At 34.2% G+C, this 24,594-nt stretch overlaps 1 protein-coding gene across 1 annotated transcript in view; it reads left to right on the top strand.

Moving 5' to 3' along the window:
- The window catches only part of RALYL (RALY RNA binding protein like), an 850,165-nt gene that overhangs the window by 680,336 nt on the left and 145,235 nt on the right, over positions 1 to 24,594 (top strand). The window contains exon 4 of the mRNA XM_024731420.1: positions 6,096 to 6,128. Within this exon, the coding sequence (XP_024587188.1) occupies positions 6,096 to 6,128 (33 nt within the window). The remainder of the gene's footprint in view (positions 1 to 6,095; positions 6,129 to 24,594) is intronic.

The raw sequence follows: 24,594 nt of genomic DNA, 5'->3' as shown, positions 1-24,594 counted from the left end.
TTGGTAGTTTATATATGTCCATGCCACTCTGTCACTTTGTCCCAGCTTACCTTTCCCCCTCCCCATATCCTCAAGTCCATTCTCTAGTAGGTCTGTGTCTTTATTCCCATCTTGCCCCTAGGTTTTTCTGATCATCTTTTTTCTTTTTTTTTTTAGATTCCATATATATGTGTTAGCATACGGTATTTGTTTTTCTCTTTCTGACTTACTTCACTCTGTATGACAGACTCTAGGTCCAGCCACCTCACTACAAATAACTCAGTTTCATTCCTTTTTATGGTTGAGTAATATACCATTGTATATATGTACCACATCTTCTTTACCCATATGTCTGTCGATAGGCATATAGGTTGGTTCCATGACCTGGCTATTGTAAATAGTGCTGCAATGAGTATTGGGGTGTACGTGTCTTTTTGAATTATGGTTTTCTCTAGGTAAATGCCCAGAAGTTGGATTGCTGGGTCATATGGTAATTCTATTTTTAGTTTTTTAAGCAACCTCCATACTGTTCTCCATAGTGGCTGTATCAATTTGCGTTCACATCAACAGTGCAAGAGGGTTCCCTTTCTCCATACCCTCTCCAACATTTGTTGTTTGTAGATATTCTGATGATGGCCATTCTAACTGGTATGAGGTGATACCTCACTGTAGTTTTGTTTTTCATTTCTCTAATAATTAGTGACGTTGAGCAGCTTTTCATGTGCTTATTGGCCATCTGTATGTCTTCTTTGGAGAAATGTCTATTTAGGTCTTCTGCCCATTTTTGGATTGGATTGTTTGTTTTTTTAATATTGAGCTGCATGAGCTCTTTATATATTTTGGACATTAATCCTTTGCCTGTTGATTTGTTTGCAAATATTTTCTCCCATTTTGAGGGTTGTCCTTTTGTCTTGTTTGCAGTTTCCTTTGTTTGCAAAAGCTTTTAAGTTTCATTAGGTCTCATTTGTTTATTTTTGTTTTTATTTCCATTTCTCTAGGAAGTGGTCAAAAAGGATCTTGCTGAGAATTATGTCAAAGAGTATTCTGCTCATGTTTTCCTCTATGAATTTTATAGTGTCTGGCCTTACATTTAGGTCTTTAATCCATTTTGAGTTTACTTTTGTGTATGGTGATAGGGAGTGATTTAGTTTCATTCTTTTACATATAGCTGTCCACTTTCCCCAGCACCACTTATTGAAGAGACTGTCTTTTCTCCATGGTATATCCTTGCTTCCTTTATCATAGATTAGTTGACAATAGGTGTGTGGGTTTATCTCTCTGCTTTCTATCCTGTTCTGTTGAACTATGTTTCTGTTTTTGTGTCAGTACCGTCCGTATTGTCTTTATCACTGTAGCTTTGTAGTATAGTCTGAAGTCAGGGAGCCCAATTCCTCCAATTGCGTCTTTTTCACTCAAGACTGTTTTGGCTATTCAAGGTCTTTTGTGTCTCCATACCATTTTTAAGATTTTTGTTATAGTTGTGTGAAAAATACCATTGGTAATTTGATAGGGATTGCATTGAATCTGTAGATTGCATTGGGTAGTATAGTCATTTTCACAATATTGCTTCTTTCAATCCAAGAATATGGTGTATCTCTCCATCGGTTGGTATCATCTTTAATTTCTTTCAACAGTGTCTTATAGTTTTCTGCCTCCAGGTCTTTTGTCTCCCTATGTAGGTTTCTTCCTAGGTATTTTATTCTTTTTGTTGCAATGGTAAATTGGAGTGTTTCCTTAATTTCTCTTTCAGATTTTTCATCATTAGCATATAGGAATGCAAGAGATTTCTGTGCATTAATTTTGTATACTGCAACTTTACCAAATTTATTGATTAGATCTAGTAGTTTCCTGGTGGCATCTTTAGGATTCTCTATGTATAATATCATGTCATCTGCAAACAGTGATGGTTTTACTTCTTCTTTTCCAATTTGGGTTCCTTTTATTTCTTTTTGTTCTCTGATTGCCAGGGCTAGGACTTCCAAAACTAAGTTGAATAATAGTGGTGAGAGTGGACATTCTTGTCTTGTTACTGATCCTAGTGGAAATGCTTTCAATTTTTCACCATTGAGAATGATGTTTGCTGTGGGTTTGTCATATTTGGCCTTTATTATGTTGAGGTAGGTTCCCTCTATGTCCACTTTCTGTAGAGCTTTTATCATAAATGAGTTTTGAAATTTGTTAAAAGATTTCTCTGCATCTATTGAGTTTATCATATTGTTTTTATACTGCAATTTGTTAATATGGTGTATTACATTGATTAATTTGTGTATTTTGAAGAATCCTTCCATGCCTGGGATAAATCCCACTTGATCATGGCGTATGATCCTTTTATTGTGCTGTTGGATTCTGTTTACTAGTATTTTGTTGAGGATTTTTGATTCTATATTCATCAGTGATATTGGTCTCTACTTTTCTTTTTTTTAGTATCTTTGTCTGTGATGGTGGCCTCATAGAATGAGTTTGGAAGTGTTCCTTCCTCTGTAGTTTTTTGGAAGAGTTTGAGAAGGATGGGTGTTAACTCTTCTCTAAATGTTTGATAGAATTCACCCGTAAAATCATCTGGTCCTGAACTTTTGTTTTTTGGAAGATTTTTAATCACAGTTTCAATTTCATTACTTGTGATTGGTCTGTTCATATTTTCTATTTCCTCCTGGTTCAGTCTACGCAGGTTATACCTTTCTAAGAATTTGTCCATTTCTTCCAGGTTGTCCATTTTATTGACATAGTGTTTATTGTAGTAGTCTCTTAGGATGCTTTGTATTTCTGCAGTGTCTGTTGTAACTTCTTCTTTCTCATTTCTAAGTTTATTGATTTGAGTCCTCTCCATCTTTTTCTTGATGTGTCTGTCTAATGTTTTTTCAATTGTGTTTATCTTCTCAAAGAACCAACTTTTAGTTTTATTGATCTTTGCTATTGCTTTCTTTGTTTCTATTTCATTTATTTCTACTCTGATCGTTATGATTTCTTTCCTTCTGCTAACTTTGGGTTTTGTTTGTTCTTCTTTCTCTAGTTCCTTTAGGTGTAAGGTTAGTTTGTTTATTTAAGATTTTTCTTGTTTCTTGAGGTAGGATTGTTTTGGTATAAACTTCCCATTTAGAACTGCTTTTGCTGCATCCCAAAGGTTATGGATCATCGTGTTTTCATTGTCATTTGTGTTTAGGTATTTTTTGATTTCCTCTTTGATTTCTTCAGTGATCTCTTGGTTATTTAGTAACCTATTGTTTAGTCTCCATGTGTTTGTGTTTTTTACTTTTTTTCACTGTAATTGATTTCTAATCTCATAGTGTTGTGGTCAGAAAAGATGCTTGATATGATTTCAATTTTCTTAAATTTACAGAGGTTTGATTTGTGACCCAAGATGTGATCTATACTGGAGAATGATCCATACACACTTGAGAAGAATGTGTAATCTGCTGTTTTTGAATGAAATGTCCTATAAATATCAATTAAATCTATCTGGTCTATTGTGTCATTTAAAGCTTGTGTTTCCTTACTTTCTGTTTGGCTGATCTGTCCTTTGGTGTAAGTGAGTTGTTAAAGTTCCCCAGTATTATTGTGTTACTGTCTATTTCCTCTTTGATAGTTGTTATCAGTTGCCTTATGTATTGAGGTGCTCTTATGTTGGGTGCATATATATTTATAAATGTTATATGTTCTTGGATTGATCCCTTGATCATTATGTAGTGACCTTCCTTGTCTCTTGTAACATTATTTTAAAGTCTATTTTATCTGACATGAGTATTACTACTCCAGCTTTCCTTTGATTTCCATTTGCATGGAATATCTTTTTCCATCCCTCACTTTCAGTCTGAACATGTCCCTAGGTTTGAAGTGGATCTCTTGTATACAACATATATATGGGTCTTGTTTTTGTATCCATTCAGCAAGCTTGTATCTTTTGGTTGCAGCATTTAATCCATTCACATTTAAGGTAATTATCGATATGTATGTTCCTATTACCATTTTCTTAATTGTTATGGGTTTGTTTTTGTAGGTCCTTTTCTTCTCTTGTGTTTCCCACTTAGAGAAGTTCCTTTAGCATTTGTTGTAGAGCTGGTTTGGTGCTGCTGAATTCTCCTAGCTTTCACTTGTCTGTAAAGCTTTTGATTTCTCCATTGAATCTGAATGAGATCCTTGCCGTGTAATCTTGGTTGTAAGTTCTTCCCTTTCATCACTTTAAGTATATCATGCCACTCCCTTCTGGCTTGTAGAGTTTTTGCTGAGAAATCATCTGTTAACCTTATGGGAGTTCCCCTTTATGTTATTTTACATTTTCCTCTTGCTGCTTTCAGTAATTTTTCTTTGTCTTTAGATTTGCCAATTTGATTACTATGTGTCTCGGCATGTTTCTCCTTGGGTTTATTCTGTATGGGACTCTCTGGGCTTCCTGGACTTGGGTGGTTATATCCTGTCCCATGTCAGGGAAGTTTTCAACTATAATCTCTTCAAATATTTTCTCGGGTGCTTTCTCTCTCTCTTCTCCTTCTAGGACCCTTATAATGCAAATGTTATTGCATTTAATGTTGTCCCAGAGGTCTCTTAGGCTGTCTTCATTTCTTTTCATTCTTTTTTCTTTATTCTGTTCCACAGCAGTGAATTCCACCATTCTGTCTTCCAGGTCACTTATCTGTTCTTCTGCTTCAGTTATTCTGCTTTTGATTCCTTCTAGTGTAATTTTCATTTCAGTTATTGTGTTGTTAATCTCTGTTGTTTGTTCTTTAATTCTTCTAGATCTTTGTTAAACATTTCTTGCATCTTCTCAATCTTTGCCTCCATTCTTTTTCCGAGGTCCTGTATCATCTTCACTATCATTATTCTGAATTCTTTTTCTGGACGGTTGCCTATCTCCACTTCATTTAGTTGTTTTTCTGGGGTTTTATCTTGTTCCTTCATGTGGTACACAGCCCTCTGCTTTTTCATTTTGTTTATTTTTCTGTGAATGTGTTTTTTGTTCTACAGGCTGCAGGGTTGTAGTTCTTCTTGCTTCTGCCCTCTGGTTGATGAGGTTATCCTAAGCCATATTTTATATATACAGTATGAAATAAGACCAAAAAAAAAGGGGGTCATTGTCTTCATTGTTTAGACTCATATAAAAGTAAAGTCTTTTGACTTAATTCTAAGGTAGTCTCATCAGTTTTCCATGTCAAAGCATAATCAGCTGGTGCTCGGTAAATGTTTTTTGCAGAATTAAATTTCTTGCAATTTTCCTATAACTATTCATATATTAATAAAATAGTAAAAACAAGAATGCTTCTTAAAAATTTTAAACACTAAGGTTTAGATTAAAATGTCCTCAGTATTTGCCTACATTTAACCCAGTGTCATAAGTTTAAAAACTTACACCTACCAACTGGTGTCCTTAATTATTAATTAGGAAATGTTTAGCAGTGAATCATTTCCTGATTTATTTACTTTTTGCAAAGATATAGTTAATTTATGAAATCAGAAAATTAGCTGGAAGCAATCTTAGCCTATTTTATAGTGGAGAAAGTAAGACCCAGATGGTTTATAGCGGCTTGCTCAAGATGTCACAACTAGCCAGAGGCTTCAGGATTACAATTTTCCTTTAATATGTTAGGAGGTACAAAGAATACCTGGTTCTTTGGAGACATAGAGGAGGCAGGAGAACCCTAATCTGTCACCTGGCTTCCCCTGTCCTAAGTTGTTTTGCTGCCAATAAATGACCGTGAATGGTATGCTGCTTCTCTCTTCATTACAAAATATTTACTGGAAACAAGTTATTCAGTCAATATTTAACCAAATATATTATAAATTGTTTCACTACTCAACTATAAACAGATGTATTAAAAATTCTACAAATTGCTGTAAAAAAGAAAATAAGTAAATGTAGAGAGACTAACAATATTGTTATCTTAATTAAATGCTACGTTTCCATTCCATGTCTCTCTCATTTTATTTAGCCTCTGCATTAATCCAGCCAGAATTTGAATTAGTTCAGATTAAGTCTTAATATATTATTTGTAGTTTTTACTAGTTCCAAATTGTGCATTTTCATCCAGACAAGTATAATAATTCTGTCAGATTCACATAAAAGCAATTTTAAGTGTACAGCAAATTGTTATATTAAAATAGATTTTTCGTATCTTTTTTCATAGACTTGAGTCAAAGGAGCCTTTCTTGTCTGTTGGGTGAGTATATGTCTAAATTTTTAAAATCTCAATTCTCTAATTGATTTTTAATTCAATTTAACAAGGTCTTCTGAGACAGTATTTTCAGTCCTTTTAAGCCCATATTCAAAGTCATAACCTACCATTGATTCATCATTTCCTCAGCAATAGGGCTATCTACATTTAAAAGACAACTAAAATGCTCTCTGGGCTGTTGTCTAATCTCAGAAATTTAACTAATGAATGTATATGAAATCCTGTATCCTATGTAAATCTAAAAATGTACACAGTGATTATCTCATCAAGTACAAGTGTGCTCTGATTGGTTTTAAAAATTCCTCTGAACCACAACTTCAGTATTCCTAGTTTGTCTACTCCTTTTTGTACTGTTTCCTTTCAATCTACTCTATTCAGTATTTCTTCCCCCCTTTTCTCTAAATCTGTGTCCAAAAACTTTTTATTTTTCCCTTTTCTCTCATTTCACTTTTTTTTCTCTGCTGCTCCCACTGACTGCTTCTCTGAACACAAAGCTGAAAAACCCTGAAGCAGATTAAATAAGACTAATGCTTGCCCTCTCTGATAGTATCATTCTGAGTCACAGTACATGTTCTAATAAAAATATACTGTTGACAAGAATATGCACATACTATTTTTAGCCATTTAGCTAATTAAGACTCAGCAAAGATGTTTTTACTGATATATTACATAATCCTTTGACTAACATATTAAAATGTTTTATTAAGGGACTTCTGCCTCATTATGGTTGATGTTATAAAGTATCAAAAAGCATTGGAAGATGTGACATCTAGTTTAGAAGAAATCATGCTGTATTTGATAAGAAAAACACCCCCCCACACACACACATAGGCAGTCATGACCAGAAACATAGGATGAGGTTAGATTTTTAAATGATGACATCCGTTTTCTTTTATTAATTTGCTTGCAGCCGGTGAATATTTCTGTCACTCATTGAACAAAATGGTTCCCTCTGCCCTTCTACTCCTCATAAAAGCTTTTCAGAATGCCATTTGAATTACAGGAATCAAAATAATTGTTAGGGGTTCTGGGAGAGAAAAACAGTAAATGCATTTATTGGAGAACTTCATGAAAAATGAAAGGTCAAGTTGATCTGGTCCAAAAAATTCATTAGCACATACTTCTTTCTTTCATTGATCATCAGATCCTATTTTTAAAACTTTTAAGCCTGAAGTAATATTTTGTTTTGAGTGCCTATGTGCCCTGCCCTCAAGTCCGAAGGCTGGAATAGCTTCTCTTTATGCCTCAGTGCAGTTGTTCTGCAGCATTTCCTGTTCTCTCCACTACTCTGAGGTGGAATCCACTTTTTATTGCAAACCTCTATTTTACAAGGGCAGATGCTCAGTAGTCTTTGTTTTAAACTTATCAGGAATTTAGAACTCAGTATTAGAGCACTGAGAAAAATTCTCTCCAAAAGAAAGACCTATCACTCAGCAAATACTACTCAAAATGGGAAAACTGGCATGGCAGTAAGAAGATATTGCTTTCCTTAGACTTGTCTTAAAATAAAGTGGGGAAACAAGCAACCCAAATAGTTCTGCTGACTGGATACTTTAATTTATAGCTAAATGTCTTCATTCTCCTGTAAGAAAATGATTTTGAATAAGATTGTCCAAAAGTATGTATCAATCTCTATCCTGACCCTGTTCAGTAAAAGGAAAGCGTGATAATGAACATAATGGACACATATGAGCCTATTAGGCAACAGGTAATCTACTATAAGAACCATGATTCAAATTTGTGTCTTTAATTTAGTCACTTGCCAAAGGGAATAAATATGCATGATGTACTGTCTATAGTATCAGTTGACATGTGAGTATTTAAGGTCGAGTTTTTCTAGAACCCTGCATATCTTATTACATTAATTTTAATTCTATGTTCAATAAAATTATGTTAATGAATAAATCAATACTAAATATTGTATACTTCAGTCTGTTGTCCAACAGTGTCTGAAAGCACTTATTAATATACTGTACTTCTAGAAGTTGCTTCCACCATTATAGACTCCAATACTTATAAGCTAGTTATATTAATTTAGTCAGTTTCTTAAACTCCCAAATCTCAGGCCCCTAATCGGTGAAATGGAGATAAAAAAAAGAAAATTTAAATCAAGGATTTAGCATTGTTCTTGGCACATAGTAACTGTTCATAAATGTTAGCTATTATTACAGTTATGGAAGGTATATTCATAAATAATGTTCTAAAAACTCAATCACAGAGGTCTGAAATAGTTTAGAGAATACAATTCCACTTCTATAGCTGTGCTTTGAGTTGCATGGGGAAACCAAATGAGGATTTTATAATTGGGAGAGAAAAATGAAAATTGTGAATGGAATAAACATGAGTACCAATATTCTGCTTCATATTTTAATGATGAACACTAATAATTGTTATTTAAAATTTTAACGGGACCTTAAGAAACAAGACACATCTCAAATAAACAACCTAAACTTACACCTAAAGCAATTATAGAAAGAAGAACAAAAACAACAACAAAAAAACCCAGTTAGCAATTATGTTCTTGGATTGGAAGAATCAACATTGTGAAAATGACTCCTACACGAAGCAATCTACAGATTCAATGCAATACCTATCAAACTACCAATGGCATTTTTCACAGAAATAGAATAAAAAATTTCACAATTTCTATTGAAAGCCCAAAGACCCCCAATAGCCAAAGCAATCTTGAGAAAGAGAAACAGAGCTGCAGGAATCAGTCTCCCTGACTTCAGACTATGGTACAAAGCTACAGTAATCAAGACAGTATGGTAATGACACAAAAACAGAAATATAGATCAATGGAACAGTATAGAAAGCCAGAGATAAACCCACTTACTTATGGTAACTTTATCTTTGGTAAAGGAGGCAACAATATACAGTGGAGAGAAGACAGCCTCTTCAATAAGTGGTACTGGGAAAACTGGACAGCTACATGGAAAATAATGAAATTAGAACACTCCCTAACACCATACACAAAAATAAACTCAAAATGGATTAGAGGCCTAAATGTAAGGCCAGACACCATCAAACTCTTAGAGGAAAACATAGGCAGAACACTCTATGACATAAATCACAGGAAGATCCTTTTTGACCCACCTCCTAGAGAAATGGAAATAAAAACAAAAATTAAAAAGTGGGACCCAATGAATCTTAAAAGCTTTTGCACAGCAAAAGAAACCATAAACAAGACAAAAAGGCAACCCTCAGATGGGAGAAATTATTTGCAAATGAAGCAACTGACAAAGGATTAATCTCCAAAACATACAAGCAACTCATGCAGCTCAACATCTAAAAAACAAAGAGCCCAATTCAAAAGTCGGCAGAGACCTAAGTAGACATTTCTCCAAAGAACATATACAGATTGCCAACAAACACATGAAAGAATGCTCAACATCATCAATCATTAGAGAAATGCAAATCAAAACTACAATGAGATATCATCTCACACCGATCAGAATGACCATCATCAAAACATCTACAAACAATAAATACTGGAGAGGTTGTGGAGAAAAGGGAGCCCTCTTGCACTGTTCGTGGGAATGTAAATTGATACAGGCACTATGGAGAACAGTATGTAGGTTCCTTAAATACTAAAAATAGAACTATCATATGACCCAGCAATCCCATTACTAGGCATATACCCTGAGAAAACCATAATTCAAAAAGATTCATGTACCAAAATGTTCATTGCAGATCTACTTACAATAGCCAGGACATGGAAGCAATCTAAGTGTCCATCAACAGATGAATGGATAAAGAAGATGTGGCACATATATACAATGGAATATTACTCATCCATGAAAAGGAATGAAACTGAGTTATTTGTAGTGAGGTGGCTGGACCTAGAGACTGTTGTATGGAGTGAAGTAAGTCAAAATGAGGAAAACTAATACCGTATGCTAACACATATATATGGAACCTAAAAAAAGAAAAAAAAAATGGTCAGAAGAACCTATGGGCAAGATGGGAATAAAGATACAGACCTACTACAGAATGCACTTGAGGATACAGGGAGGGCGAAGGGTAAGCTGTAACAAAGAGAGAGAGTGGCATGGACATATATACACTACCAAACAAAAAATAGATAGCTAGTGGGAATCAGCCGCATAGCACAGGGAGATCAGCTCAGTGCTTTGTGACCACCTAGAGGGGTGGGATACGGAGGGTGAGAGGGAGGGAGTTTCAAGAGGAAAGAGATATGGGGACATATGTATATGTATACCTGATTCATTTTGTTATAAGGCAGAAACTAACACACCATTGTAAAGCAATTATACTCTAATAAAGATGTTAAAAAAATAAAATAGAATAAAATTTTAATGGGAAGAAATATTGATAAAATTTTAATGTGCATCTCTTTTTAATGTAAATTAGGGAACAAAATTCTTCCTTTGATAAATTTGCTACAGTAATAATGAAATAAAATGTTTAAGTGTCACAAACATAAATTCAAATTAAATATGCCAGCAGAAACATTTGTCAGAGAAAGTTATAACACAAGGAAATATTTGTTTATGGAAAAAGGTTAGGAAATTGTGAAAGGAAATTAAGTGAAATTTCAGATCTTAACCCTTCAACTATGTGGTGATATAAGTGGAACTTTCTTTCCTATGCACCAGTAAATGATTAGTAAAATAATTTCATTATGAAAAATTTAAAAATAGCCTTTATCCTGGAGTGAGGAATGAAGGCCCAGAGTTTGATTCTGTTAATTCAGGTAGGTCAATAGATGCAGTGTTTTCCAAGGCTATCTAGGCAATTCTGATACCAGCCAGGGCTGGAACCACTGTCTATATCATGTATGCATCCTCCCTCATCCTTTCCTTACAGCATACACAGGTTGTTCTTGCAGACATTTATGGTCACTGGAATCTCCTTAAAAATCTTTGAAATACAACTTCCTATGGTCTCTCTCTGTTTTGGATATATATGGCAGAAGTGGACACATTGATTGAGAACTGTCTTGGAGTTCATCCATCAGAGACCAGAATAGATGTAAACAGATGAAAAGGTGTGCCATGGAGATCACCATGGTGCCTAGGGAACACACTGCCTGTGTTCATTCTAATGTCATCCTGGACCTAAGGTTGGGATTATATTATTAAATGCTGTAGCTTAATATTTAATAAATATTCTACTACATGAAGATAAAGTTTTATATTAAAATTATTATAAGTATATTTAATATATAAATTTATATGTAACATGTATCACATATGTAAATTTATTTAAATATATCATAAAATACATTTTTATTATAAATATAATAAATTTAAATAATAGATTTAAAAATTCAAGTTCTTTCCTATCTAACTCACCTAAAAGTAAAAAAAATCAATCAACTCTGTTTTTTAGAATGGAGCTTAGGCTTGAGTGCTAAATGATTACTAGATGGTTGATGTTCTACTCATCCTCAAAACATTACATTTTAGAGCAATTTAGAAAACTCTTCTGGCAAGTGTTTTCTTGTATGAGGCATCAGACAGATTCTGATTTTGGAAATAAGCTGGAAGAGAACAGACATCAATTTGTATTCAGAAAAGTGAGTAAGAACCAAGCGATGGTCTCAATTAAGTGTCTAAGATATAAATATTAGTTTGAAACTAGTCTTGCCTTGAAAAATCTTTTTACAGCTTTTTAATGAAAAAAAGAGATGAGGGGAAAGGAAGCTCCTGTTCATTTGACATTTGAGATTCATAGTGTAAAAGGACATGTCAAGACAATGCATGAATTCCCTTCAAGAGCAAGTGGCTGTCGACACTTTGCAGAAACTGAGCCACTTAAAAGTATATTCAAGGCACTAAGTAAAATTTTCCATGTGAATTATTTCCTCTTACCTCTTTAGCATGAAGTTAACCTTTTTCAAAGACTTTTACTATGAATGAGTTGTATTTTGGAATTGAAATTTTGAATCATACCAATGATTTTACAGTTGATGAATTTTTGTATGAGCAGCTTTATTATGAGGATGATTATTTACTGCATGGGTAAATATTTTTTTCAGATTTTTTCATTATATTAGAATAATTTAAATAACTCAGAAGAATTTGAAATTTTTATTGGAATAACTCAGAATATATTGTTTCTCAGGCTTGGCTGAGAGACATTAAAAAACACATCAGGAATAAAAATCTCAAAATTATCATATTTATCTCAGTTAAAGCATTGGCTCTATGAGGGAGCTAATCATGGCCCAGCCAATGGAGTTCCTGCATCCCCTGAGAGATATCTGACCTATTCTACTTAAGTCTAACCAAGAAGGGGCTAAAACTGCCAGGGCAGCAAAACTCACCCTACAACTAAAAGTATTCCTAAGTAATTGCTAACATATATATATCTATATATATCTATAGATATAGATATAGATATAGATATAGATATAGATATAGATATAGATATAGATATAGATATACATACACCACACTGCATGGCATGTGGAACTTCCCCAACCAGGGATCGAACCCATGCCCCCTGCAGTGGAATAATGGAGTCTTAACCACTGGACCACCAGGGAAGTCCCATGCTAACAGCTTTATTTTGTTAAATAATTTTCCGTGGGGAATATTTCCCCCTTTTCTTTCCAGTTTTGGAACTGAATTTGGAGCTTCAGTGTACTTCTGCTATTGTTATAAAGATTATTAAACCTCAACATTCTTATTAGGTCAAAGATTTGTACTAGTTTACTTTTATCCAGGTTTTGTTTGAGACTTTGTATTTACTGACAGATGCTGTATATTATTATACAATTAGCTACCTATTTTAGTAGACTAAGTTCTGTAATTTGGTTTTCTTGGTTTGAATCTCATTCTGTCTTTTCCTAGCTAGGTGCCTTGGGCAATTTCTTTAACTCCTCTCTGTCTTCATATTCTCCCCTGAAGTAATAACTAACTCTTAGGGCATTTGTGAATAAGATAATATTACAAAGTGCTTAGAACAGCATCTAACACATAGTAAACAGGGATAGATATCAATTGTTATCAACATTCTGTGCAACATCTAAGTTATGTTATAAATCTTTACTAAAGGAGTGAGTTCCTCTGAATTACAGAAATTTCAACTAATTAAGTCCAAAGGTCTGAATATTCTAGAAGAGTAGTAATCGATTGAATTCTTGGAAAGGAAGTTCAGAAGAGTGAAATCAAGCACAGTAGTGAAGAAATACTTTACTTGGGAGATCTTTAAGGAAGATAGACAAGAAAGAAAGAAAAGCACAAAGACAGGAAGACAGTTTTGGAATGTGCTCAGATTGATATAAAATGACAAGTCAATATTTAAAATTTTAATAATAGGAGCATGAAAATAGGAAAGCAATGCCAATTTAGGGATAGTTGCAAAAGAGCATCAAAAAGTAAAAAGAGAGTTATATGACTGCTGTAAAATGATTGGTTTTTACCAATCATTTAGGAAATAAAAGATGGTCTTAATCTAGGATTTGAGAAGTTGAAGAAATTGACCAGATTGTCAGGAAAATTTTCAAGACAAAAAGTAGGACTTGAGTTTATCTTCAAGGTGAAGTAAGAATTCAATAAAGAGGTTTTAAGAGTAGCATTTCTGGAAGAAAGAATTGGAAGAAAAAATTGGCAGCAGGGAGAAGAGACTGCACATCCCAGTCTAACAAGCTTGAAGGTTCATGAAAAGACAGGAGAGAGATTAAGATTGGTGAGTTAAAGTAGTGGCTATATCCTGAGAAGTGATGATAATGCAAGGAACGTCCTTTACATTCTAAGGATTCAATAGAGTCATTGGTTGGTTGTATGTGTATTTGTTTGTCTGTTTTGCTTTTAACTGAAGAATATTCTCCAAAGTGAGGTCATAGTAGAGTCACTTAGAAAGCTGTTGCAATAATTCCAGCATGACTTGAAAAGATTCAGAACTTGAGCAGAATGAAATCACCTCCCACATGTTAGAATGGCTGTCATCAAAAATTTGACAAAAGATAAAAAGTGTTGGTGTGGATGTGGAAAAAAGGGAACCCTTGTACACTGTTGGTGGGAATGTAAGTTGGTGCAGCTACTATGGATAATAGTAGGGAAATTCCTCAGAAAATTAAAAACAGAACTACTTACATGATCCAGCAAGCCCACTTCTGGGTATATATACAAAGGAAATATTTTAAAGTCAGTATCTGGAAGAGGTGCCTGCACTCTCATGGTCATTGCAGCATTATTCACAATAGCCAAGATATGGAAACGACCTAAATGTCCACTGACAGATGAATGGATATAAAAAAATGTGATAATGTAATATATGTATGTATACACACACACACACACACACACACACACACACACACACTGAAATATTATTCAACCTTTAAAAAGAAGGAAACCCTGCCATTTGTGACATCATGGATGAACCTGGAGGACATTATGCTCAGTGAAATAAGCCAGACACAGAAAGACAATACTGCATGATCTCACTTATATGTGGAAGTTGAAATAGCCAAACTCAGAAACAGAGATTAGAATGGTAGTTGTCTGGGAGGTGGGGGAAATGGGGAGACAAATTTTCAGTTGTGCAGGATGATTAAGTTCTGGGGAACTTATAGTTACAACATGGTAACTATAGTTATTAATACTGTATTGTGTACCTGAAATTTGCTAAAAAGGTAGATCTTACGTGTTCTCACCAAAAAAAAAGTAACTGTGCGGTGTGATGGATATGTTAATTAGATTGACTGTGATAATCCATTGCATAATGTATATGTATATCAAAACATCACATTGTGTACCTTAAATGTATACAATTTTTATTTGTCAAAAAAAATCTAAAACAAGAATGGAAAAGAAATGCCTGATGAAATATTTTCTTTAATTGTATCAGAATCAGTGTGATTGAATGATGTCCTAGAGGATTCTCAACTGAATTTGGTGGATTGTGGTGACAGAATGACAAGCAAAAGTCCAGCTGTAGTGTTGAAACTAAGGGAAAGTGAGCAAGAAACTGTCCGTAAGCTTTAAATATGCCCATCAGACATCATGGAATCACTAATGGCCAATTCAATGCCTATCTTTTGATAGTGTGGTTCCAATTTTCTCTAGGTCTCCAGGGAAAAAGGGATAAGGGGATAAAGCCAATTTTCTTCTTCTAAAAATCTATTTTAAAATTTTTTTTAGACTCAGGGCTACCACAAAATTAATGATTCCTTTAGCAACTGCACTTGTTTCATTTTTTTCCAAGGTCCTCCAGGCTACTTCTCTGGAGAGTACACAAAATTTCCACAGTACTATTTTTATAACCTAAAGCAGTTGTGCTTTCAAGCCTGATGCTACAACTGTAATTTTAATTTATCAACCTGCCACTCAGTAAAATGCTGTAAAAACATTTGAACACTTAAACCCATCATTTATTTCTGCACTTGTCAATGACAGTCTTCTGTACTTGTCAAAATCATTTAAACTGTGCTACGATAGCATATACAGTATCACAAATAAATTGGGTAATCAATCATGTATGTATATATTTTGACACTGGTGTGTTGAATGCATGGATTCCAGGACATAGTTTTAAGAAGCAAGAATTCATTACACTTCCATAATAAAATACAGTAAAGTCATCAAAGAGTCTTCCTCAATTCTTACAATTTAAAAATGTCTTAGAAAACAGAGGGGCTGATTTTGACTGAAACATCTTTTGTTTCTTTGGTGAAATGTTCTCCTCAGGGAAAAGGAAGTAATTGCAGATTATAGCAGGGAGGAATATAGTGTTACCTGGAGGGAAGAAAATACGTAGGATCATCAAGTAGATTTATTTAAGTTCTGCTTATAAAGAAAGCAGTCGTGCAGAACTTTATAGCTGATGATATTTCTAAAGAGTGTTATCAGCACTTTCACTACTATCTAATTCGTTCGTATAATAAAATGTCACATTAAGCCAAATGTCACAGTTCATATCAATTTTACTTTGAGAATTGGTAACATTATATATCATAGGCAGCCTCCCCCCCCAAAGTTTGGATGAGACCTTTGATCATAATAAATTAAAGCATTTAAAATTAATCTATCATTTAATATAAATATATGTAGAAATAAAAAGCATATGTTCAGTCATTAAATCCATTCAACCCAATAACAAATCTGATCTCATATAGGCTATATGTCTGTATAAGACAAAATGTTGTTAAAATTGTAACTTAAATAATATTGACTAAATAATCTGTACCATTAAACTCTTAGCTATTAAAATTTTCACCATTTAATTATTTTTAAAAGGCAAGTCTAATGAGAGTTAAAATATGTGGAGGATTTAAAATCACTTCATTATCACACAATTATAACTTAGCCAAAGTAATTTATAGACATCAAATACCTATACATAAGAAAATAAATAACTAAACTTGGCATACATAAAATCCCACCATGGGAAGAACTAATCTTGAGTGATATTACGGAATCAAATCTAAAGCAATCAAGGCTTTGACAGGTATGTTAACTTATACAAATACCACTGTTTCCTTATTGCCACCAGCACTGTTGTTGAGGAACAAGTTTCTAAAGTGTCAAGCCACATTGGAAAGGGTATGCATATAATCTGATTCATGAAATATATATTTATTGAATGTATATATGAATAATAATAGAAATGGTGGCTCAGATAATTTAGATGCCATACGTAGAAATATTGCATGAAGAGAGTGCTATTGATTCAATTTGAAATGAAATCTTAGTCTCCTCTACTTTTAAAATCTGTCCTGAAAACAATCGTTCACTGGAAATAAGTATGCAAAATAAATAAAGTGCTTTGCTTTCATTAATCTGAAATCAAACCAACTCAAAGGAAAGAAAATTAGTTAAGTTTATTTGAAGAGAATAAATTCTTGCTCCTATTTTTTTTTTTTTTTTTCGGTACGCGGGCCTCTCACTGTTGTGGCCTCTTCCGTTGCGGAGCACAGGCTCCGGACACACAGGTCCAGCGGCCATGGCAGCGGCATGTGGGATCTTCCCGGACCGGGGCACGAACCCGTGTCCCCTGAATTGTCAGGCGGACTCTCAACCACTGCGCCACCAGGGAAGCCTTCTTGCTCCTATTTTAACTCCATAAAATATACCTAAAACTGGCTTTCCAGTTGAATCATACTTGATTATCTAAATAATTTCCTGGAAGCAAGCACTCTTCTTAGAGGGTTCAAGTTATTAATTAGCCTTTATTTTTTGTTGCTCACTGAATCACTACTGATTCTCATATAGATAAAATAGATACTATAACTCTTTTAAAACTGGAAAACTGAGACATAGAGAGGTGATGTAATCTCCATAAAGACACATAACACATTAGTAGCCATTTTGGAATGGAGTCCAGCCTAGGCCTTTTGCTTAAAGAGCTGCCAATTTCATGTGTACTAACATTTCATGCTCTCTTCTGAGTTTCATATTCATTTGAATCATCATGAATACCTAAATAATAGTTTTAATTATTCAGGAAAATAATTATGTACATAAAAAGTTATTTATTGCTTTTAGAGTCATTGTGAATCCCAGATTTGCATTATAAAACTGCTGGCAAAAGTTTCGAAGCCTCACTTTCCAATTAAATTCTGTTCATCCAGCCAAGAATGATTGATCTATATTTCATCAACCTCAAAATGTGACCTTTTCAACACTTTTAATGACACTTTCAAAATACAGAATACTTTCTGATTCAAAAGATTTCCTACTTAATGCTGCAGAACAAATCAGTTATCACAGCATAATCAATAGTGGCCAAATATTAGCAAAAACCAGGCATCACTTGTGCTTTAAGAGCTTATCAGGGAAAAAAAATACATTGAGTGGCTATATTTTTGCATGGTAACTAAGGTTTATATTAAAATGAAAATCTAACCCCCAAATGTTTTATGTTTTTAGAAACCTTACTATTTCTTCTGTGAACTTTTTACTAGATCACACTCAAAACTCAACATTTAGAACCTGCAGGCCATGTTCAACTTCATAATGATATAATGGTGCCTGTGGTTTGACTCAATGGTAAGCTACCCTTAACTATAGCTTCCCCTTAGCTTCAATGAAAAGCATATGAAAGATGGAGCACCTGATGAGACATTTCTCTCAGATGTTGGCTAAATTATCATATCATGCAGGAGGTATTTCAATGAAGTATATGTTATAGCCCAACTGGATACTAAAAATCTTGAAAACTGTTTTAAAAAGTGAGGCTTTCTAAAAAAGTTATTTTTAAAATGTGTTCCTTAATCATGGACCCTTGATTATCCACATTAATCTCAGTAGGCCCATGGCAGGCTAAATACTCCAAGTTCCCTTATAAGACCACCAAGTCACAGATTAAGGCACTGCCTGATAAATCAAAGCACTCAGTCCTAATTTTCTTCAGTCAGGTTTTCATCTGAAGTGCTTGAGAAAGAATTTGATAGCATCTCTGCCCTTTGCACAATGAACAGCAGTTCAATTCCAATAAGTGCATCAATTCATTATTTGAAGGGCACTGTAAGTGTGTGTGTGCAAAATGTTATGTGAGAACAACATCAGCTGCTATTCTAAACTAACCTACTACACAAGAATAGTCTCCTATTGCGTGATTGAATACTGAGCTTTCCTTCCATATTACAAAGATCACATGCCAAATTATCATTGATGGAGAATTTAGTAAAATATTTAGACATTTATTTTTGACAGTGATGGAGGGTGATGCCAAATTATGTAGACTTAAATAACTAATATGTTGAAAATATTCTGCAATTCACAATATTTTTGAGAACACTCTTAATGGCTTAATACTTAAACTTTCAAAGTACAAGTTAAAAACAAAAAGTGAATGTTATGATGCCATTTCATTCTAATCAAGGCTTCATTTCCAGGAGCTTTATCCTTAGTTCTGAATATCAATTCAGTTATATTTAGGTGAAATTTACACAGTGCAAAATTCCGTCCAAGTAATCTTGCTAGGTGCAAAGCTAATTATAAAGGTGGATTAGACCAGTGTTTCTCATAGACTCAGTAAAACATTGCCAATCCATGAATTGTTTTTTTTACCAGTTTATGACTAATTAAAGTATAAAAAAGAGGAATAAGCATTTAGAAACTTTTATAGCATTTTGATACTGCTGTGACATCTAAGTGTATGATATTGTATTTTATGAAATTATTAGTCTGTGATGGATTGGTAATTTTAAAATTAAAAACCTGGTCCCTCACTACAATAAGCTGAGAAGCCTTGGCTAAAACTAAGTCTTTGCTTCAAGGACATTATCATCTAATGAAGAGGGTAAAAACAAATGAGTTGGTGTCTATAATACAAGACATTGCTTGGTAACTCTAACATAAAGAAGATAAAATAAAAGTAGGCAAATATCTGTAATGTAAGGCATTACTTGATTATCTTTGAAAGACAGGTGGTTATAAACAAAAAGTCATCAGACTGTTGATATGGGACACAGTCAGGCAGGTTTGGTTTCTGTTTTGGAGATAGCTAGTTGTATCATTTGGCTACACCAAAGGGTATCTTAGAAGAGACACTGAATTTAAAAAAATTAAACAATGACCACATCAGAAAGACTGGAAATCCCTGACTGTGTTTCAATCTTTCATCAACTCCTCCCTCCCTTCCTCTCCTGCCTCTTCTCTCTTCTTTTCTTTGCCTTCATTCTTCCCCTCTCTCCTCCCATTCCCCCATGTTTTCTACTCCTACCCCTTTGCTTTATCTCCCTCTCCCTTTTCCTTTCTGCTTATTCTTTCATATTCCTCATTTTAAAAAATATATGCCCCCCAAAAGAGCTTATGTCTTCTTGTCTAGTCCTCAACTATCCCCTTTGCTTTGCAATAGATTTCACCATTAGAAGGAATGATGGTATAAGTGAAATGTTTGCTGGGTGCCAGAAATCACATTAACCACTAACACTCCAACCAATGCTCTAGTTTCACAATTGAGAAAAAAATTCTGCCACTATCTTAATGGCCTATGGAAAAATTAGGGTAAACCCAAAATACCATAATTTTTCAACATTAGATTAGGATAAGACTTCTTTTTATTTAAGACTTAGCAGTCTATCCTCTTTGAGGAAACTGACTATCCCAGAAGACCTGGATATACTGTCAATTTACAATCCCAATAAACTCCTAGGACCCTGCTCAATCACACTCCAATGAGACCAACAGACAGCAAGATGTGCACATGTACACACACACACACACACACACACACACACACACACACACACACACACAGCTACTTATCAGGTTTTTGGTGCTTTGCTCTGAATTATGGCCAAGCAGCAAAGGATCACCAGATATTTGAAAAAAAATACTCTAACATGAAAGAAAGACACCCCAGAGAAAATCAGAACTCTACAGAAATAGAGGAAATATAGAGAGTGTAAAAGTAAACTAAACAAACCAACAAAAACTCTAAAAATGTATAACTACTATCCCTAGATATAGGAAAATATGCCATGTTTATGTGCAAAGGAATAGTTAAAAAGGAATATATGGAGAACAAGAAAATTTTCTTAGAAATTAAATTAAGGGACTTCCCTGGTGGCTCAGTTGTTAAAAATCTACCTGCCAATGCAAGAGACACGGGTTTGTGCCCTGGTCTGGGAAGATCCCACATGCAGTGGATCAACTAAGCCTGCATGCCACAACTCCTGAGCCTGCACACCACAGCTACTGAGCCCATGTGCCACAACTACTGATCTCGTGTGCTGCAACTACTAAAGCCTGTGTGCCTAGAGCCTGTGCTCTACAGCAAGAAAAGCCACCGCAGTGAGAAGCCCATGCACCGCAATGAAGAGTAGCCCCTGCTCGTCGCAACTAGAGAAAGCCCGCACAGCCACAAAGGCCCAAAACAGCCAAAAATAAATAAAAAAATTTAAAAATGAATTAAATTAAAAACATTATAAGAGAAATGAAGAATTCAATAAAACTTTGAAATATGAACTTAAAAGACCAAAAAGACAAAGCGATGAAAAACCATAAAGTTCTAAAATAATTAGAGAGTTACTCCAGGAGTTCAATATCTAGTAAAAGTTGTTTCACAAAGAGAAAACAGAGGACATTATCAAATAAGTAATACAATAAATGTCCTAAAACTGAAAGATATGTGTTTTCAAATAGAAAACACTCAGCACAGTGAATGAAAGATGACTCAAACTACGGCAGGTTAATTACTATAGATAAGAAGGTGGCCTTAAACCTTCAAACAGAGGAATAAGGGACACAAAGATTCTGAATCAGAATGACATCAAATTCCTCAACATTAGGAAAACTTATAGACAATGGAATAATGCCTTTTAAATTCTGAGAGAAAAATGATATTCAACCTGAAAATCCAGACTGTCAACCCCACCACACACACCATCAAGCATGAAGATTGGAAAAGATACAGTGGACTCTTGTTATTTGTGGTAGTTATCTTCCATAAATCACTTCAACCACTGCATTAGCAAACACGCAGTCATTGCTCCCAGGGGAAGTGTAGGGTTAAGTTCCTGTGAGCCTCTGATCACATTTTTGTTAACCAGTCAATACATAACTTTGCTTTATGTGTTTCTCTTTAAAGACAGCCTATTTTCTGTATGCTGCTGGTTCATTAGCATTGAACTCATAGCCAACAACACCATACCTCTTGCTTGAAGAAAGCTTATCTAACACAGGCATTTTCTTCCTAAGGCACACCACAGACTTCTTATGCTTAGGAACACTAGACAGCACTTCAGCACTTTGTTTGAGGGCCATTTCAAATAGCAAAATCACCAACAAAACACAACAGTACAAAAAATGTAGCACTAAACAGACCATGAAAAATAACACTTGTTTACAGTATGAGAGGTAAAACAAGAAGGCAGGGTATCGCCTTATTCAAACTCAGCTGGAATGCTGCCTCAGCAACTGAAATATTTTGCTGCTCTGTGCATGTCTCTGAATGACCATGAAAGCTTTGCAATATTGAATTGGGAGTTACAAATAAACTTTGTAAATTCACAAATACAGAATCCACAAATAATGAGAATCAACTGTATTTTTTAGAAATCTAAGGATTAACAAACCTTTTCTAAGAAATCTCCTGAACCTTGTTTCACTAAAATCATTGAATTAAAAAAAAAAAAAAAAAAAAAAAAAAAGAAAAAAGAGGGTCTAACACAAAAGAGAACCAAGTCTCCTGATGGCTGGTGAAGAGGAATCCCAGGATGGTAACTCTGTAGCAGACCTAGAGAGGACCAGTCTGGGCAATGGAGAACTCCAGGAAGAATGAAAAACTAAGGCCACTATAAATACCAAGTCAACAACAGTTTTTAAGAAGGAAATGTAATTATTGCACAGTATATTGCCCAACTGTAAATAATATTTACTTGGTCATAACAGTGAAAACACTGAATATTGACTTAATCAAAGCAGAAGAGAATTAATGAGAAAGAAATCATGGAAAAAACATTGGAAAAAATTCTTCAGTACAAGCAAACAGAGCAGTATTCTGAGGCTCAAAAAGAACTCATTTATTTGAATAAAATTTAATTCTATTCAGAATGAATATGTGGTCAAAAGGTACAAACTTCCAATTATAAGGTAAATAAATCCTAGGGATGTAATTACAGTATGGTGATTATAGTTAATACTGTACTGTATGTTTTGAAATTTGCTAAAAGAGATCTTAAAATTTCTTATCATGAGAAAAATGTAATTATGTGTGGTGATGGATGTTAACTAAAATTATTCTGGTAATCGTTTTACAATATATACATATATCAAATCATTATGTGTACATCTGAAACTAATACAATGTTATGTCAATTTTACTCAATTTAAAAAAAAAAGATTTACTTCTAGAAACTGAAGAATATTATAGAAAATATCTGTTAATTTAGCTCAGTAATGCTCAGAATGAAAGTATCTTTGAGAAACATTAGTAGGTTATGATAAGATATTAATCTAGAAAATTTCAGTATCAACAAAACTCCTGATTAAGTGCAATGCTTCATTTGAAGCAATAAATGGCAGATTTGATACTACAGGGGAAAAAATCCAATAAATGGTATATACCCAGAGAAAATTATGATAAATATTCCCTGAGTAAAATAGAGGAAAATGAAGTGGAAAAATGAGAACAAAGAAAAAAATGGATGAAAGACCATTAGGTTTAATCTGTAATAATATGTGTTCCCAAAGAGAATATGAAAGAGTCAGTAATGAAAGGTAAAATATAATTCATTGATTTTAATGAGATTTTTAACATTTGAAATGTAAAGAAACATATAGGTATCCATACCAAAAGAAAAATCTAAGAGAAAAATTAAAATTTTAAGAGAAAAAATAATGTTGGACTCAGTTTTCTTGGTGATGTGAAGACAATGATGGACGTAGTTTTGACAGAAAGGATTGGAACACAATCATTCTGTGTTCAGCTATGTCGTTTTTCATTTATGAAGGTAATAGAAAGATGTCAACAGAAAATATGTTATACCATGTACCAAACACAGACAGAATTCTATAAATGTAGCTGCTAGTCTGATTTTGTCCACCGTGTGTTACCGACCAGGTTCTCGTCTTCCTTAAGCAACAGAAATTGATAAGAGGCCAGACAAGAAATTCAGGCAAGGCTTTAATGGGGCCCCTGCTGCAGTAGTGAGAACAAGTAACATGTTCCCTTGCTTGCTCTCTGGATTGGGGGGTGAGCTGGTTCCTTATATGGAGTGAGTGTAGGGGTGTGTCCAGGGGTTGGGTTGGAGGGGTGGCTTAGGGGGTTTGCCCATCCTTTAGGTGGTGTTGTGTGCAGGGGCGCATGCCCAGTACCCCCTGGCTCTTCAGAAGTAGCAGTTGGGTTTTTGGTCTTTTTGTATCTTGTTGTCCATAATTTGCCCCAACTGCACATGCATGCAACTATTTTCAGTCCCTTATAGTTTCTTTGTATTTTATTGCTTGAGGAGACATTTGGCCAGGTGCAAACATTGTAGCACTGCAGCAAAGGGTCCCAGGTCCCAGCCTGTCTCACCTGGACAACAACATCATAAAGATCAACTTAATTATAACAATTATTTAGTCACGTTCTTTAACGGGGAAATTCATGAAGCAGGCTAAATGATTGTTTGAGAATGATTGTGGGAAAAATTTGACATTTCTAAACTTCATCTAGAGATGAGAATATAAAAGAAAATTTTGAAGGGTGTTAGTTATGAGGGAGACTATCTTTTCTACAAACATGAAATTTAAGGATAAGAATTGCCTTATTATCAGTGGGGATAAAATAAAAACCACAATAAGCCATGTTTATACAAGGAAGTGATAATTGACAAAGAGTGCAAACCAAGTCAATGAGGAGGGGACAAATGATTCAATATGCTCCTTTTTCTTCTATAAAATTTATAGGAAACACTAATCTTAAGTAATAGGTATTTAGTGCAATATGAGTTTGTAATAAAAAGAACATAGAGGTTATTTCTTAATAGGTATTTTGTGAAAATGGGCAATTAAAAAAACAAGTAAATGTGCATAATGGAAGAAAAAAT

This window comes from Neophocaena asiaeorientalis, unplaced genomic scaffold (assembly GCF_003031525.2).
Source record: "Neophocaena asiaeorientalis asiaeorientalis breed wild unplaced genomic scaffold, Neophocaena_asiaeorientalis_V1.1 scaffold371, whole genome shotgun sequence".
Taxonomy (NCBI): domain Eukaryota; kingdom Metazoa; phylum Chordata; class Mammalia; order Artiodactyla; family Phocoenidae; genus Neophocaena; species Neophocaena asiaeorientalis.
Note: the sequence above shows the minus strand (reverse complement) of the source record. Positions and strands in the feature narration are given on the sequence as shown.